The 13,936-nt window shown below is 41.4% G+C and overlaps 1 protein-coding gene across 5 annotated transcripts in view; it reads left to right on the forward strand.

Annotated features, from left to right (window-relative positions):
• The window catches only part of trpm7 (transient receptor potential cation channel, subfamily M, member 7), a 42,018-nt gene that overhangs the window by 10,733 nt on the left and 17,349 nt on the right, over positions 1-13,936 (forward strand). Inside the window, exons 1-11 of one of the 5 annotated variants that reach the window (XM_035417708.1) lie at positions 2,313-2,483; positions 3,498-3,577; positions 5,352-5,390; positions 6,041-6,239; positions 7,194-7,407; positions 7,990-8,114; positions 8,874-9,045; positions 9,675-9,849; positions 10,425-10,548; positions 10,864-10,936; positions 12,694-12,794. In XM_035417708.1, the coding sequence (XP_035273599.1) occupies positions 2,433-2,483; positions 3,498-3,577; positions 5,352-5,390; positions 6,041-6,239; positions 7,194-7,407; positions 7,990-8,114; positions 8,874-9,045; positions 9,675-9,849; positions 10,425-10,548; positions 10,864-10,936; positions 12,694-12,794 (1,353 nt within the window). In that variant the 5' untranslated portion in view covers positions 2,313-2,432. Of the gene's footprint in view, positions 1-2,312; positions 2,484-3,497; positions 3,578-5,351; positions 5,391-6,040; positions 6,240-7,193; positions 7,408-7,989; positions 8,115-8,873; positions 9,046-9,674; positions 9,850-10,424; positions 10,549-10,863; positions 10,937-12,693; positions 12,795-13,936 lie in introns of those variants that run through there. The other 4 variants (XM_035417706.1, XM_035417709.1, XM_035417710.1 and 1 more) reach the window with 4 other exon arrangements.

Here is a 13,936-nt window from a genome sequence, read left to right on the forward strand (position 1 = left end):
GTAGAAAATGTGTGGTGAAGTTTATATTCTTTCTTAAAACAATGGATTAATTCTCAGCACAAGGCTGTCTTACGTTTCAGTGCCTGTATTTGTAGCTCAGCAGCCCATGAAGAGCCATAGAAGGACAGTGGGTTAAACATTGACTCATAAAAGTTGTCAAACCTGCATGGTTTGATAAGTTTGGAAGTTGAATTCTGATACATGGGCTACATGTAGAGCTTCAACCACCAGGGCAATGGTAACAAGTATTGATCATTTAAATGTATGTACATTGCATGATGTCAGTAATAAAAGACTGATGGAAAGGTGCTCTGATAAAGGCTTAACAAAAATGTAATAACTGTAATAAATGTAATAATAGCTACAAGATTAATGACAAGAGGATAGCTGGCTGTGAGGGCAGGGAGGTCAGTATTGGCTTTGTTACAGTAGATACTAGTGCACTCGTTAACATTGTCATGCCTATATTAGTCATACATTGACATGAAATGAACTTGTAACAGACAATGACCAGGACAGTGGACTGCCTTGAGCCCTGCATACAGTCCCTTCAAATTATTAGCACCCTTGACAAAGGTGAGCAAAAAAGACATAATAAACAGCCCTGGTAATGAGATATTTATTCTCAAATACATGTGTAAAGTAGCCTATGTAGTTATAATGATTCTATTTCCCAGAAAGAGTGTAGTCAAAATTCCTGGTATCCCTGTTTTTAGTAGGCTACTTAGCCCTGTAGTTGGACTATTGTTGTTTTGTGTGCATTTTAATAATATATTGCACTGTGCACAGTGTTTGGAAAACAAATTGCTCTTAATTAGGTTTTCAATTAGCTGGCAATTGCTTGATTAGTCAGGTGATTGTGCTAATCTAGTGCTAATGAGGACCCCATGAGGATATTGATTGTAGTGTCAGTTAAATGCCCTGTGGGTGACCCTACATATAGCACCTGTGTTTATTTTCAACAGCCTTTATTTGCTAATCAAGGGTTCCAGTAATTTTGGAGGGCACTATGTCTGATAAGCCATTGTGTCCATAACCTGCATCCAAAACTACAACAGACCCCAGGATGTCACCATAGATGAGCTCCTGTACATTTGCATGGAGATGTCACCCTGTTCATGTGTCCGAAACCCAATAGAGTATCATCAGGTCGCCCACTGTGGCCATGCACTGTACACGTCCTGTGCTGAATGGAACTCCTCCAGCTGAAGGGAGGATGACTTAATAGAGAGAAATGACTGCTGTGCCCAGGTCAATGACCAGGCAGTTGTGATTGCCAATTGCATTTAGAAAATGGTCCCCTGATTGTTTAACATCCTCAATCGTCCCCCCTCCACCCATTCAGTTTTTCTGCCAAATAGAAGAGTGAATCAACATTGTCTTGTTAATTCTTTGGCAGCACATTTCATGCAACATGGCATTCACTCTACATTTTGAATGGGTTAATTGTTTAATACATTTGACAAAATCAGAAATATGCTGAAAAGTATGGTTTGTTAACCTACTCATTTATCCAGAATGAGTTCTGACAGATTTTGAGATAACATTTGCTTTAATGCCCTCACACATACTATAGACAAAAACTACATTTCTAGGGGGTCTGTTAAGTTTTACTTGAAGAATGTGTATTTGTGTTCTGAAACGAAGGAACCGTGATGGGTTACTGCCTAACAAAAGTACTGTATTCTGGCAAGAGGTTTCAGGCTTGGCATTTTTATTGCCTGACATTTTCAAGCGCCTTGGTTACTGGCCAGTTGGAGACAAAGTTGTGAATTGTCTGTCGCTTAACTCTTTGATTACAAGTAGATCTGTTTTGATGGGACAGCTTTAAAAAAAAAAAAAAAAAAAAAAGATGTTGAGATGTAAAAGATATGTTTTTTTTCCAGCTTGGATTAATTGTCAAATTGTTCTGTGGTTCTGGGAAAACGGTTGTCCCAAACAACAGTGAAAATGTGACTGGAAAAGCTTTTTTCCTCTCTCTTTTAACATAGTCCGACCGGTGCCCGTTGTGTTGGTGGTGGTAAAGTACGACCGATGAGTTTAGCGTGGTGCTCTAATGAGCCGGGATGCCCCTTGCGCGGTATCTATGGTATATATCACCGCCGTCCCTCTGCAGTTCCCCCTTTGTTGCCTCTTCCAGCCTTTCTTTTTCTCCCCCGCTCTCCCTGGCCTCTTATAAACATTCATCAAGCCCAGATTGAGCATGTCCCATGCCTTTACGGATTCACCAGCGCAGAGATGTTGCTGGAGAAACCCATGCTTTTCAGTGGTGGCTGCTCTTCTTTTAACACAACAAGATTATTCATAACTCATAGATTATTCAGAATTCATAGGGCATGCCATTTTGTGCTGTAAGACTGCTTCAGTTGTGCACTGTGCGAGTGATAGGAAGTCTCTTGGATGGTGTGGGAGATGCCTGAAGATCTCTTGTTATGTTCCGTTACTCTGCCTTGTTACATAGCGATGAAGATGATGACTACAAGGTAATAATAAACTTTATTTATTGAGCACATTTGGTATACTACCCCAATGCTTTACAAGTTGGCACAAAAGCATCAGGAGTACACTGTGATAAAATAACAAGATGAAGTGATAAAAGAGAGTTAAAAATTAAGCGCACTGATGAGAGTAAGGTACAAAAAAACTGTAGAACAATGATAGAATAAAGGGTAAATTTGTGACAAATGTGATGCTTGTATTTGCTAATGCCGGAAAGGCTTTAGTAATTTGCTTTCTCCCATTACCTTTGATTTATTGGGAAAAACGGCTTTCATTTGTAATTTTTATTCTTTTATTTTTCTCTAATTAACATACATAAATTTTATTTGATCTCGTTTTATCACAATGATTTACTTTTGAAAGCAACCATGACAAATTTGTTGTGTGCGTTTTGCGCAGTTACTCATAATTCTTTTTGGATATGCTGCTTCCTTGATGCATTTTAATACTGTATACAGATGAGGTGATTTACTTGGGTACTTTTAGCTATATGATTTTTGTCCAAAACATTTTTCTGGAACCCTGTAAGATGTAAGAGAAGAACACCTGCAACCCGAATCAAAAGTATTTATAAAAACACTTTATTTATAGCACCTTGCTTTTACAATTCGGGCCTGATTGAACGTGTGCATTTGAACTAGGCTACTTCTCTTTGTCTGCCAGTGCAAATAAGAAGGATTTGCTCTGGTTATGTGTATTTGTTTGCTACACTGCCTGCGCATTCTTTTGAAATAAATCCAAGATTATCAGATCTGAAGTAACCGCGGTGTCATTTTAGTTAATTTACGATGCGCCAGCCTTTGTGTCTCTCAGAAAAAATATGCTGGCATTGCCACAGAATTAAGCATGGCATTTAAAAAATGGTATAACTTGTATATAAAGAGAGGCCTTAAGGAGGTACTTTTATTCTCTCTATTAATTATTAATGTATTAATTTCTTTGTACTGTCATATGCATTACTCAGAGTAGTGTGAATAATGATCTCCTCTTTTTCACAGTCCCAGAAATCCTGGATAGAAAGCACTTTCACCAAGAGGGAATGTGTGTACATACTTCCAGTTTCAAAAGATCCCCACAGGTATGTGTTTGTGTCCGTCTGGAGTCTGGATAGATCAAGAGTAGCTGAAAAGTTGAATTGTTTTCAAATGTGAAATGCATGCATTGCCCGAATGTACAGATTCTTATTTAAGCGTTCTTTAAGGTAAATCAAGACTGTTGTTTATGTATGAAACATTTTTTCTCACACCTTTTATAATGTGTGCCATCAAGTAGAGCTTCCTGAAAGAGGTTTGAAATGGAGTGGGTTAAAAGCCTGTGGTGAGTGAATGACATTGTCTCTGTGCTGAAATGCAGCGTTCGAACAGAGTCACAGCCAGAGCTCAGAACTGCTCTTCCACTTCCAGTCTTAGTCTTCCTCCTCCTGAGCCGGCTTTCCTGTAGCTCTTATTACTGGAATTGCAACGCGCAGTCTTCTGTGTGTTTTGTCTTCATCCTCCATGCTAAGGAGGATGAATCTGAATACTAAGATGGTGCCACGTATTCAAATTCAAAGAAAGTGGCCCTATATTTGGCACTTAACAACCCAACATGAATGGAGCAGAGTTATAATATGCAGAAGCTATTCTTAGTGTTCTCGCTGATGTCATTTAATTGTGACTTCTAATGCTGCTCCATTGCCGACGATGTTTGCTGAAGCTGATGGCTTTCTTACCGTGCCTTATTAAATAAGGATTTCACACGGCATTTTCATATTAATTAAAACTTTCCCCCTATCCATGATATTTCCTGCTAGTTAAGCCCCAGCAGCCCCTGGTCATCTGTCTTTGCCAGTTCTTGGTTTATTTGCAAGAGAAATGTTTGAGCCTACTTGGTACATCTGACATGTGGCACTGCATGCCCTGATGACAAAGGAGTTTTGTGGAACAGCATAATTAAATGATGTAGGTATCCACTGACATAAACACAGGGTGCTCAATTCTGTGATTGTGGTGTTCTGTAATTCAAGGTTATGGATACCAATGAAGAAGTCTTAAGTCCTGTTTACTCTATGTTACCTCAAATTTATCAGTGGTAAATAGTAAAGTATACTGCCTTTTCTAAAATGCATGACTGCTGGAAACCTTGAGGAAATGATCAATTCTCTGTCACCCAGTGAAACTTGTTTGTTGACCTTTTTAGGTAGACCACTATTTTTTGACCCTATGTCTTTTGGCACATAATATGATTGCATCACTTTAAAGTAATGAAAAGAAATAATTAAGCAATGTTTCCATTTTTTTTTACAGTAACTTAACCTGCCATTTAGTCCAGTCACAATTATATTTTTAAGGTATTGTGTTGTAATCCAGATTCAGTTTTGATGCATATTGCAAGTATGGTATTTTTTACACTTAAAATGTTTAAAAAAAATGTGTGAACATAAGAAGTGTGTGAAGCTTTTTTTAAATGCACATTTTCCCAAAAATAAAATATTCCACTTCAGAATACTGGGAAAATGGGAAAATTGAGTAACGCAAATAAAGTGAGCAGTTGGTTTCAATTTAGTTCACCATGTGGATGCAGATGCATTCAGTGGAATCTTACAGTTTTATGTGTAATTAAATGGTTTATGAGTAAAAAAGAAAAAAACTGCTGCTAAACCTCTGTATGCAAAACAGAGTCTCACTTTTAGGTATGTGAGCTTCACTGAAAATGAAAATAAGAAGAAAGAGTAAACCCTGTTGATTTTTCCCAGGACAGGCAACACTGTGCTTTGTTGCAGTCACACAGTTTAATAGATTATGTCCTGTATTACTCAGATTTATATTATTTACAAATAAATGCAGATTACAATTTCTTTCTTTTTTTTTCAGATGCCTTCCAGGATGTCAAATTTGCCAGCAGCTTGTGCGGTAAGTTTTCCAATGTTAAATGCCCAGGAGGACACTCTGTTCTCTGGCCTTTTAACCTAGGGAAACATGGTACTGTAGGCAGTTTTACATAATTCAGTTGTACTTCCATACTTGTTGTGATGAAGTATGCCTTTATTTAGTGGTAAAATAAAAAATAATTAAAAAAAAAAAAAGTAGAACTATAAGAATCTGTGTTCAGTGCTCCTGTCCCTGGTTCTGTGAATGCATCTGTATAACAAATAAAGGAGCAAAGTGAGGTCAGCTTCAGTGCTGTAACGCTTAGGGTGTAAGCAGCATTTTCCGAAAGCGATTTTAAACACGTCCAGAAAACCTGGTACACAAAACCGCACACCACCCCTCTACAGGAAGCAATCCGCTTTCCAGGCTTTGTGTATCAGGATGCATTACACTCCAGAGTGTTACCTTTGGAGCTTGAGATTCCTGCTGGGGCTGTGCCATGCTTGGCCTTCGCGTTTTATTTTAAAAGGGTGTGTGAGAGTAGCCCTTCTTCTGTACCGGTGTTGAACCAAAAACGGAAGCACAGGGCTAGAACCCGAGCTAGAACCCCACAGCAGGGGGTGATGCGGGGGATGGGGGGTGGCAGCGCCGGGCCCTGACGCGGGGGGGGCATGGTTTTTTTGCGTTGGCAGGTGCTGCTGCGGACGGCTGGTCCGGCAGCACGCTGGCTTCACCGCCAGCCTGGCCATGAAGTACTCGGACGTGAAGTTGGGTGAGAATGAGATGCCCGAGCTGGAGGAGTGGTCCGTGGAAAAGCACACAGAGGAAAGCCCCACCGATGCGTACGGCGTCATCAACTTTCAGGGAGGATCCCATTCCTACAGAGCCAAGGTGCGTAGCGAGAGCTGCTGTAGCTCTTCCGCTTAACAGATGTGCGGGAAGCCAGGTCTTACTGGCGTTGTTTTTGCCGCACCATTTGTTGAGATATTCAAGCCAACTATTCAAGTTATGTTTTTGCAATGTTTATAGTACAAGCACTTCAGAATAAATATTCGAGTTGATTTTCATCTTGACGTGTGTGAACATGCCGAGTGCTCATATAAAATTGCAGCAACACTCATCGTTCAGAGTAGATTAGCAGTAAGCTACAGAAGCCTTAAAAATCCCCTAATGCTCATTTTTCTGATACTCCAGTCTGTCGTTCTGTCACTGCTGTAAGGTTATCTTTGTTTTAGCAGTACTGGTGCCATTGACATAGGTGAAAGTGCATAACTTTTTTAGGTCGCTATATATATGTATTCATAATTAAACCACCATGTGAATAATAAAGAATGAAGGCTTAACCTCTCCACGAGCAGAGCATGTGTCTCTGCTTTGACCCTCAGAATTCACGCTGTGCCTTAGAGCTGGCAACCAGAAAGTGAACTGCGAACTTTACGATCAAATAGCATGTAACAGTGAAAACAATTTAGGATACATGACATCTACCTTTGTTTTTCCATGTTTAAGAGATAAATACTTAAGCTAGAACAATGTGAGGTCAATATAAAGGCTATAAAAAGATTGAAGTAATATCGTTCTTATCTATTACCCAAGCAGAGTTTTACACTCACCGCAAAGGTTGTTGCCTAATATATGTTTTCCCCTTGTGTTTATCAAATACAGCATGTGGAGTGGAGTGCATTGTACTTACAATGAGCTAGATAATAATAGTAATATATTAAAAGAGCTGATGAAAATTGCACTCTGCTTTCAAAGGTGATTTTAGCATTTAAAAAAGACAGGTGAAAGGACAAGGAGTAGCATCAACACCTAACTGGGCCTTTCTTTTTTCCTCGGTTGCAGTATGTGCGACTATCTTACGACTCCAAACCAGAAATGATCCTTCGCCTTATGCTCAAAGAATGGCAGATGGAGCTTCCAAAAATCGTCATCTCTGTCCACGGCGGGATTCAGAACTTCGACCTTCACCCCCGCATCAAGCAGGTGCTCGGAAAGGGCCTGATCAAAGCCGCAGTTACCACGGGTGCCTGGATCCTGACCGGAGGGGTGAACACAGGTAAGAATGAGAGCCCAACCTCAACACAAAGCCCCTTTTACTGCTGAAATGGTGAAATATGGGAGACCGTTATTGGACAAAGCTGTTGATGTCTGGCACTCTCAGCAGAGGTCTGCTCTTTGTATGCTATAATGCAGAACTGCCGGCTGCCGGGACTCAATGATAGTCTTTCTGTGAGCTTAGTGTGTGGTCAATTAACCCAGCTGGTATTTATGTCTAATTACCGATTATAGCTTATATTTATTGTCGAGACAGTCAGGCAGCCGTAGCCCAGTAGATGTTGATGATATCACCAGGGGCTGTTTTGTTTATATATCCCGTTTGGATCTGCTTTTATTTCTACTCATCACTAAATTATGCTGTAAAGAGGGAATTTTTTTTACCATGGATTATTAATGACCCATAAAAGGTCCTTCATGCCTATCATGAGTAATGCAGCATTATTTTGAGTGTCTCATTTCTCTTGCTGTGTGTCTATATAAATTTAGTAATGTAAGGCCTGTTACATTATGTGTTCAATGTATTTACTTGTTTATTTTGTTTTTACACTTTTCACTGATTTATTATTATTATTTTTTTCAGGTGTAGCAAAACATGTTGGTGACGCTCTTAGAGAGCACTCTTCCAGATCCTCACGGAAAATTTGCACTATTGGAATAGCTCCATGGGGAGTTATTGAAAACAGGAACGACCTCATCGGAAGAGATGTGAGTCCTATAACAATGACTGAATTAATGCAAACACACCTGTCTATCTTTAGCATGAGTCAGTATTTAAAGAATATTTGAAATAAACTGATGACAGCCTTGTAGCCTTTGCTTTTTAAAGGTATTTATTATGTAAAATGGTTTGTGGTAAAGTACAAACCTTTAGTTCTAGCAGAAACATTTCTGTTATAGTCAATATGCATTAGCTCCTTGCAGTCATGTGGTGCTAATACATGTGACGCAAGCCAAATTTCTCCTTTGGGACCAATAAAAAGTAATAGAGCTTTTGTAGTATCGCGGAAAAGTGGGCAAACTGGGAAGACCTGGTGGTGCGATTCGTAGGGCGTGTTTGAATCCCCCATGCAGCCAGTTCACTGCCATCGCACCTTCTGCACTTTGCTCCCGTCTGTTTACCTTTTCCGTTTTCCCTGTGTGATGAAATAAATATTAAAAATTAGTGAGGAGAATGGACTGTCCACTCTCCTCTTTAAAAAAGGAAATGCTAAAAGTTGAAGCAATGAACACTGAAAAGAGATATGCAGTATCATAAGTGCTGAAGGGGTATTTTCACCCTAGCTCCATGAATATTGTAAATGTAGTCGGTTAGGAAATGACAAAGCTAAATCAGACATTTTTGACGTCCTAAAATAGGTTTCATTGCTCCTGTGATGGTTGATCTTTCTGGGCCCCATTTGATATATGCTGGTGGTGCTGGCATGGTACATGTTTGCAGTTGAGCACGTCTGTCTCCTTATCCAGGTGGTTGCCCCGTACCAAACGCTGCTGAACCCTCTGAGCAAGCTGAACGTGTTGAACAACGTGCACTCTCACTTCATCCTGGTGGACGATGGGACGGTGGGCAAATATGGGGCAGAGGTCAAAATGCGGCGGGAACTGGAGAAGCACATTAACCTGCAGAGGATTCATGCCAGTAAGCCGGTGCTCATAGCTAAACATGGAGACCATTTTGGTCGTTTTTATGGATCTAACGGCACCCACTGGTATGTCGACACTTGCGATATAACACTCATTCATGTTCCATATCGGTTTGATGTACAGTATACACACAGAAACAGGTTTTTTATGTGTGTATACACAAACACATGCACACACACTTACACACACACGCACACTCACAAAAACAGAGCAGGAAACTTCAGGTTTAGATATCCAGAAAAGTATCTAGAATTATGATATCTCAATTTAGTCACGGTGGCTATTTTTTATAAATTACCCACTGCAGAAGCAGATTGTAGTGGATGTATGATTATTACTGAGGCTTTAAGTGTAAGGTAATTTTGAGCGCTTAAAATGTTGACCTCATCTGAAATGAGAGGTTAGCTGCACCCAAATAATCATTTCCATTAAGTTCAAAATGCGCGGTGAGTCAGGTGCGTTACATCATGTCCCAAAAGGCTTTGAATCATTCAATTTTCTTTTTTTCTTTTTCGGAGGCAGTTGTCTAGCGAGTAAAGGAGGAGGAAATGTGTTTTTTTGGGGGGGGGGGGGGGGGGGGGGGTGGCGTGCAGGCGATCGTAACGCGGGGGTGTGCGTTCGCAGGGATCGGCCAGGGCGTGCCGGTGGTGGCGCTCATCTTCGAGGGCGGGCCCAACGTGATCCTGACCGTGCTGGAGTACCTGCAGGAGAGCCCGCCCGTGCCCGTGGTGGTGTGCGAGGGCACGGGCCGAGCCGCCGACATCCTGGCGTACGTCCACAAGCAGACTGAGGAAGGAGGGTAAGACGGACGGGGGCGGGGGCCGCCACCCTGGGGATTACTCGCAAGCCTGTTTACAACTTTCAGTATAATTAGACAGATTAGACACAACTGCACAGGCACTGCCCATGTTAGTTACAGCTCTGCTCCTCTGGCCTTTTCACCTGTTGCCCAATGCCCCCGAAAACGAGCACTTACCCCCCATCTGGGCCTGCTTCTACCTGTCACGGCTAAAAACCGCTACAGCCAGTCAGCAAATAGCATTTAGTAACAGAATGAACCGTGTCATTTCATTTAAAAAATAATTTATTCTTTATGGAATTTTTGGATTTTGGATTCCGTGTGCAGCAATGAAATATCCAGCTATGAAAAGTGATATATAAAATGTATTCCAAATAAGTCACTGCAGATAACAGCACCTATGAAGTTTTAAATAATTTAAATTTTAGTGACTATTAATTTTTTTTACAGCTGATTTTTACTCATAATATTTGTGCAGTTGGAAAAGTGTATTGTTAAAGGAGAGATCCAACTGATGCCATGCGGGTAATATGGAAAATGGCAGCTAATCATGATGTGTTTTTGGTGTCATCCAGGGGTCTTCCTGATGGTGTTGAAGCAGACATCATTGCCACTATTAAAAAAACCTTCAACTTCAGTCACAGCGATGCCATACACCTCTTTCAGACACTGATGGAATGCATGAAGAGCAAAGAATTGGTACATACTAAATGATTTCCTTCAAATTAAGTGTAAAATAAAGTCTAAAAATGTAATAGTAAGCCTGATCGATTCAATTTACCAAATTGTACAGCTGGTATATAGCATTGGTGTTGAAAAAATTCATATCGCAATTACTGTTCTGGTTTGTATTGTCAACTGGAATATTAAGATGCTGTTTGTCAGAGGTCAAACATTTTTGTGTAATTTCTTGTTATGTACTGTGTTCTTGAGTAGCTAAACTTTAAATGGTTAAATTAGATTAAATTGACTTCAACATGTATTTTCTTTCTGTCCCCTTGTTGATAATGAAAGATAACGGTCTTTCACATTGGTTCAGAGGACCACCAGGACATTGACGTTGCAATACTGAGAGCGCTGCTAAAAGGTAAACCAAATGCGTCTGTTCACTTCTCTTCCAGCTCTGACCCTGCTAACAGCTAAACTAAAGGCTGTGTGTTTAGTCTTCAGGAACAGGTATCTCTCGGGGTTTTGGATATGTCTAATGCGGGGCTGCCCAGCCCTGTTCCTGGAGATTTTCACTTCACCCGTAGCAAAGTACACCTCACTCAGCGGCTAGAGATCTCGCTGGGCTGCTAATGAGAAGAATCAGATATGCCAAATTATGTTTGGAATGAAAACCTACAGCGGTGTAGGCCTCCAGGAACAGGGTTGGGCAGCCCCGGTCTGATGGCTCCTGACCGGGCCCTGGGTCTCATCAGTGCAGTCATCTCCACTTCATTCTTTGGCAAGACCGCAAAAATAAAGCTAGCAATCTTACTCAATTACTGGGCCGGGGAGGGCTTTGGGGCGGGGTGGGGCGGGGGGGGGGAGCAGTGAGTGAGCAGAATTATGAAACTGTGTTGCATTTAAATCTTTTCATAATTTTTTTTTTAAAGAATTGGTGTGTGTTTTTGGGAAACTCTCTCTCTTGTGCCAAGTGGATGACCTGAGCGGAGTAGCTGCTCCGTGCCCGGCCCTGTCACGCACTTCCTGTGGGGATTGAGCTATGCAGCGGGACGGCATCGGGCCAAGCTCAGAGCTTAGGACCCAAGCCTGCAGTTCTGGAGCATGGGGAACTGAAATGAACGGGGCACGGTTACTGCGTCGGGGGTGGGGCGGCTGTTTGTAGGCACTGCCCCCAGATGCCACAGGAGGATTAATTATCTTTGCAGTTCAAGTGACTTCAGGCCTGAGCGGCAGTCTTATCTCACCGTGCTGTATTGTCTTCTTTGCTTCCCCCCCACTTTCCTTTGTACAGCTGGGCTTTAAAGGAGAGCCAGATAGGTACCCCACCTATGTTGAGCAAACTTCACTTTGTCCTAGTTTTTATAATAGTGTTCATGTTTGGGTGTCCCCTCCCCACCCCCAGTACTAAAATGTAGAATGGTATGGAATGCCCTACTGGTTTCCATAGATGGAGTCATCTGTCTCTCTGTGTTCCTTTGAACGTGTGGAGAACAGGTCAAGACGCAATACAAAGCAAAACCATTCGTATTCAAGAGCTCTCCATCTTCATTGTAAGACTAGAAAAATATTTGTTTTACAGACCACTACCCACCATCCATCGCGTATAATCAGTATGGCATCCTCTGCCAAGCCCAGAGACTACAAAGACTGTTTTTTCTTTGAGCAAACAAACACTGTTCCTAAGAAAATGTAGCTTTGGCACATTGTTCCTTTAGTATTCTTGAGAACTGAAATATATGTAAATTACATGAGGATAGTGATGTTAGTTGTTTCTGAATTGTTTCACTGGTCAGATTGCTTTCTGTAAAATGTGCTGCTTTCCCCTGTTAAATTGACTGTAGCATTATTCAGCACTTTGCTGCATTTGGCAGTACTTGTGCTCCTGTCATGTTTTCTTCTGCACATCATGTTGAGTAAATCTGTTTCTGCCGCAAGCTCCGTGTTATAAACCAAAAGGTACGAAGCAAATTGTTCATACGTGCAATAGATTTACACGGGGTCAGCATAGCAGATCAGTATATGCATGTGAACATTTTTCTGTACATTTACTGTTTTCTGGGTTTTATTTAAATGTAGAAAACAAATAGTTAAACTTCCTTTAGATGACCTTGCAGAGGATATTTGTAATTTGTGTGATGTCCCGTCAGTCTTAACTCTGTGTACACATCCCTCCAGGCACTGATGCATCTGCGTTTGACCAGCTCGTCCTCACTCTGGCCTGGGACCGGGTTGATATTGCCAAGAACCATGTGTTCGTGTATGGTCAGCAGTTGTTGGTATGTAATTGGGGGAATACTGTTACCATCACTGGCACAAATCCAGCTACTTAAGATTTGATAGCTGTACTTGTGAACCCAGTTTATTGTCTTAACCCTACTGGATGGTCTTGAGGGGTTAAACATTACCCCTAATGCTGTAATCGCCTCAGTAAACAGCATAACTGAAATTCCTAGAAATGTCATGCTCAGATGACGCTTCAAAAGGTTGCTTGATGGCTTTATTGCTCTGTAATGGTGAGGGTTTGTAATAACCATGATTTTTAAAAATAAAACCGAGAAGTGAGAAGTCAACAGGAGGAGTGTAAAATATATTGTGCAAAAAACTAGATTTTGAAAAGTATGTGAACACCTCTTCTAATTAGTGGTTTCGCTATTTCAGCCACACCCATTGCTAACAGGTGCATAAAATCAAGCATACAGCCATGCAATCTCCATTGACAAAACATTGGCAGTAGAATGGGTCGTACTGAAGAGCTCAGTGACTTTCAATGTGGCACTGTCATAGGATGCCACATTTTAAACAAGTTTGTCAAATTTCTGCCCTGCTAGAGCTGCCCCAATCAACTGTAAGTGCTGTTATTGTGAAGTGGAAATGTATAGGATCTGTCCTCGGTTGCAACACTTACTACAGAGTTCCAATCTACCTCTGGAAACGTCAGCACATGAACTGTTCATCAAGAGCTTCCATGGCCGAGCAGTTGTACACAAGCCTAAGATCACCATGCGCAATGCCAAGCGTCAGCTGCAGTGGTGTAAAGCACACCGCCATTGGATTGTGGAGCAAGGGAAACTCGTTCTCTGGAGAGATGATTGACGCTTCACTATCTGGCAGTCTGACGGACGAATGTGGATTTGGCGGAATGCATAGTGTGAACTGTAAAGTTTGGTGGAGTAGGAATAATGGTCTGGGGAAGTTTATAGTTTTGGCTTGGCCCATTAGTTCCAGTGAAGGGAGTCTTAATGCTACAGCATACAGTGACATTCTAGATAATTGTGCGATTCCAACTTTGTGGCAACAGTTTGGGGAAACTGTTTGTTCCAGCATGCCAATGCGCCCTTGCACAAAGCAAGGTCCATAAAGAAATAGCTTGTTGAGTTTGGTTGGGGAAGAACTTGACTGACCGACACAGAGCCCTGTC

Source organism: Anguilla anguilla, chromosome 5 (genome assembly GCF_013347855.1).
Source record: "Anguilla anguilla isolate fAngAng1 chromosome 5, fAngAng1.pri, whole genome shotgun sequence".
In the NCBI taxonomy this organism is placed as follows: Eukaryota; Metazoa; Chordata; class Actinopteri; order Anguilliformes; family Anguillidae; genus Anguilla; species Anguilla anguilla.